The 4,644-nt window shown below is 39.4% G+C and overlaps 1 protein-coding gene across 1 annotated transcript; it reads left to right on the top strand.

Annotated features, from left to right (window-relative positions):
- Window positions 1-539: 539 nt before the first annotated feature.
- On the top strand, window positions 540-3,953 carry LOC114470357 (BDNF/NT-3 growth factors receptor-like). The gene is made up of 2 exons (XM_028458523.1): window positions 540-699; window positions 1,614-3,953. Exons 1-2 carry the CDS (start codon window positions 556-558, stop codon window positions 1,797-1,799), a joined length of 330 nt encoding a protein of 109 aa, XP_028314324.1. The 5' UTR covers window positions 540-555; the 3' UTR covers window positions 1,800-3,953.
- The last annotated feature ends 691 nt before the right edge of the window (window positions 3,954-4,644 follow it).

The following is a 4,644-nucleotide window of genomic DNA, read 5'->3' as shown; positions in this document are numbered from 1 at the left end:
ATCCATCTATATTACACTATAAAACAGCGTAAAGTCAATGTTGGGCCTTAAATGTTTCTTCATTTAAATGAACTTTTTCTCCTTTACATTCTCCACAGGTTTGTATCCACTTTACTACAGACCTCAGCACGTTTTCTAGTGTGTGATGTCACTAATGTGTGTCAGAGAAGAGTGTTAAGGTTCATTAAAGTGTTCCTTAAAATGCAATGTTCAGGTGGGCGGAGCCAGGTAGAAATCCAGGGTTTCTTCGATAAAACCTGCCAGTGAGCAGGTTCAGTTCAGGGATAACGTTACCATGGTAACATACTCAGAGAAGAACATATCTCACCTTTAGAAATGGGATACTCAGTGTCCCTCATATGAGCCCCAACATACTCAGAGTATGAACATAACCCACTGTATGGAATACCCCTCTGGTGTGTTTTATATGTATATATATATATTTATGAAAGCATGTATTTACATCCTGCAGCCCTGTATAAAATGATTAGTTATATAGTTGGACTCTAATTGTGTGTGTGTGTGTGTGTGATGTTAAAGGTTGGAGGACACACCATGCTGCCCATACGCTGGATGCCTCCAGAGAGCATCATGTACAGGAAGTTCACCACTGAGAGCGATGTTTGGAGTCTGGGAGTCGTTCTCTGGGAGATTTTCACCTACGGTAAACAGCCGTGGTACCAACTCTCCAATAATGAGGTACGATGCTCCTCCTTCTTTACATTTGTCCATAAACTGTCACAGATCAGCTGCAGAAATAAGTGCACCTCAGTAAATGTTGCCCTGGGAGAAGCTTGATGTTCATAAGTGACGGTAAAACTAAACGCTGCGTCCCAGGATGAAGAAACAAACCCTGAGTGAGGAAGAATAAATATTTAATGGAGCTGTTTCACAGAGAAACTCCTTCAGTTTGATGTTGTCGTCATTCTGAGCTTTAGGATCTGCTGTCGTTTGACGAGAACTGAAGGAAAATAACTTTCAACAAACAGTTGTTGTGATATTTGCTCCTTTTGTTGATCACGAAGGAGAAAATAAACAAAAACATTGACCCAAATATGAGAAGTTACTTCTCTTTCTGAAGTATTGAACCAAATAGAAGAAAGACAAGTTAAAAGATAAAGAATCAAACTAAATTGTGTAAATGTGCCTCATGACATCTGTACTCAGATTACAGATAGAAAACATTGATCACTTCTCTCCAGGTTCTGGAGATTGACTAAATCCAGAACCTCCTGAACCCGTGTGTGCAGGACAGAAGAATAAACATTAAAGATAAGCTGCTGTAAACACTCCATTAGGGAACGATTGTGTGTCTTTTTTAAATAGAGAACCAAACAATGTAAATCAATGTGTTTCATTAAATAGTTTAAATGAAAATGAGAAAAGCTTGAATTATTGCACCTTCAAGGGTTCCTCGATCAGAAGGTATTGGACCGTGAAGGGAACACAACCCAACCTTTGGTTTTTAATATTCTGCACATGTGATCATATGCTTTAATGTAAACATTTAGATGGAAACCTTTGATCACATTCATTCTGTGTGAGTTCAGCACCGAGCAGATACTGCATCACTGTCACTACAGCGGGAATGTGTGTGTGTGTGTGTCCTGTAGGTGATTGAGTGTATAACCCAGGGTCGGGTCCTCCAGCGCCCCAGGACGTGTCCTAAGGAGGTCTATGACCTGATGTTGGGCTGTTGGCAGAGAGAACCTCACATGAGACTCAACATCAAAGAAATCCACGCTTTGCTCCTCAACCTGGCCAAAGCCACGCCCGTTTATCTAGACATCCTGGGCTGACCAGGTGTGTGTGTGTGTGTGGCTATTATCAGCCTCTCTAAGCAATCAAAAACCCCTCCTTGTGCCCAATCACCTCCTTCCTCCCCATAGCGCATCCTGACTCCTCCCCCTCCTGAACACACAAAGATACTTTTCTCTTTTTTCCAGGTGCTTTAAACTTTAAATAAAGGCTCTGATCCTGAAGGACAACACCACATGTTTAACATCTGGAAACATGTAAATATGACAGTGTTTTAGATGAAAGTTAGCTGTATATATGAGTATTACTGCACATCAACATGTAATATATGGAGTGTCCCAAAGAAAGAAGAGAAAATAATACAAGTAAAAAGAACTAATGAACTAATCTATGTAAACTCTACAAACTGTCAGTTTATCAAAGGGAAAAAACACATTTACGTCTAAATGTTTGGTTTTACTGATGGAGGCTTTAGCTGGTGTCACATGTCAGTGATGCATCTGTCCACAGCTGTTTAATGGTGGGGGGTGGGGTGGGGTAAAGGTCGCTGAGGGAGGTGGAGTGGGCGGCGGCGTCTTAGAAGGTGTGGTTCATATGGTCAACCAAGATTAAATCATCTCGACTCTCAGCACTCAGACATCCTACTAAACCACATTTACACACACACACACACACACACACTCCTCTAATGGTGTAATAATGTATATTTCATTACAGTATAATGGCTCCATTAGCTCAGGCTCCTCACAGACATTCAACACTTATTGTTTTAGGGCTGGGAAGAAAAGATGAAGGAATGGAGGAGGAGAGAGTTCAGAAAGCTTCTACTGATGTTTGTAGTGGACGTAGGAGGAGGTGATGAACGTCTTCACAATCATTCAATGTCATTTCAACACATTTTGAGGAAACTTTGGTCTAAAAAATCCTGAGAATTGAATTTTAAAAGAGAAAACATGAGAAATAAATGAGCTCTTAATTAATATTATATTTTAACAAATAAGTGTTTTTCTGATACAATGGTTTTTATGTTACTAGAGATAAATTAATAATCAATAAGTGATTAACAGACACAGAGCCGAGCTACAATAACTTCATGTAAAGAATTAAAAATATTGGTGAAAAAACTCAAAATTAAAATGAAGAAAAATAGTTTTGCATCCAAATAAAAAGTAACATTTATACTATAAATGAAAACAGATCAGATTGTTTCTTACATTCCTACAGGCAGTTATGGGTCAATGAAAATAGTAAATAGTAAAATAGGAGGAGCTGACATGTCCACCAGATATGATGTATAGCAGATCTATGTCTATATACTGAGAGAGTGGGTGGAGCTTATTACTGTACCATATTTACCTTTATATGTGATGGAGTTACTGATGTATTGGAAGATGAACATGGAAGATAAATAAGGACACACCCCCCTCACTACGTTATCCATATCTATAAAAGTATTGATCAGATCAAATTAAACATTTACAGTGTGAATATTGAATTATTGGTAAAATGTAAAATTTTTTAGACAAGTGTGTGGGACATTTGTTCAAATGACATGAAATTATCCTTTCATTCATTACACATGCACACACACTTTTATCCAATAATTATCTATTAATTGATCGGTTGAACCTTATCAATGACCTTTATTGATAACTTTATTTAAACAGGTTTTTAACTGCAGCGCTGACCATTTTAAAAATGCTGATTTGATTAATTTATACATTTTGTACATTACTTTTTGCAACCACTGAAAAGGTTTGATTATCGATGTGTTTCCTGTGAGTCTGGATCAATAACGTACTGCAGCCTTTCTATTGGTTCTTTAGTTCACTTCATTTGATTTTAAAGACGTAACGTTTGCAGTGAAAGACAAACAGATGATGATGATGATGAAGATAGTGTCAATCACAGACTTTGACCTATAGTGTAAAATAAGCCCCTCCCTCTCTCTCTCTGTGATTGTTGTTCACTTTGATCTAAAAACATTTGTGGAAACAAACACTAATGTTCATGTAAAAATGTGAATAATCTGCTGTTTAACCTGTTCAATGGTTGTCTTTGTCTTAGAATGGGAGGAAAGAGGTGATGATGATGATGATGATGATGATGATGATGATGATGGTGATGATGATGATGATCGTTCTGATTAATGACAGCAGCTAAAATTCATTAAATAATTAAACTTTCCTTGGATTCATCACGTGATTCATTTGTCTACGGCTGCGTTCATCACTGCTCACCTTCATCCTACACACACTGTGGGCGGAGCCACTTTAAATCAGATGCTTTCACTTCAGTTCTATTCCTCCCACAGTTTTATGAGGCTGTAAAAAAATGTAATAAATAATAACTGTAATAACTAATAACTGTTATAAATAATAAGGCTCGAGTGATGGGAGTGAGGTGGTTGGTGTCGGCTGAGCGGAGGTGGCGGGTGGGTTGGTGTTGTTGCAGGAGCTTGGTGAGGTAGGGCGGGGCCAGGTTGTGGAGGGACTTGTAGGTGAGGAGGAGGAGCTTGTATTGAATGTGGTATTGAACGTTGAGCTGTTGGAGGACGGGAGTGAAGTGAAGAGGAGGCGGGGAGCAGAGTTCTGGATGTATTGTAGTTTTTGGAGGTGAGTGGTGGGAAGTCCATAGAGAAGGTTATTACAGTAGTCGAGTCTGGAAGTGATGAAGACATGGATGAGGATTTCAGCTGTTGACTGGGTAAGGGGGGGGCGGAGGTGGGCAATGTTGTGGAGGTGGAAGAAGGAGGTTTTAGTGATGTGTTTGGTATGAGAGGGTGGAGTCCATTATGATGTCGAGGTTGCGTACAGAGGGGGAGGGGTGACATTGTGACCGTCAATGAGGAGGGTAAAGTTCTGGACAGAGGGGAGGAGGGATTTG

This window comes from Gouania willdenowi, chromosome 9, assembly GCF_900634775.1.
Source record: "Gouania willdenowi chromosome 9, fGouWil2.1, whole genome shotgun sequence".
NCBI classification, from domain to species: Eukaryota; Metazoa; Chordata; class Actinopteri; order Blenniiformes; family Gobiesocidae; genus Gouania; species Gouania willdenowi.
This window is presented reverse-complemented; position numbering and strand designations above follow the sequence as displayed.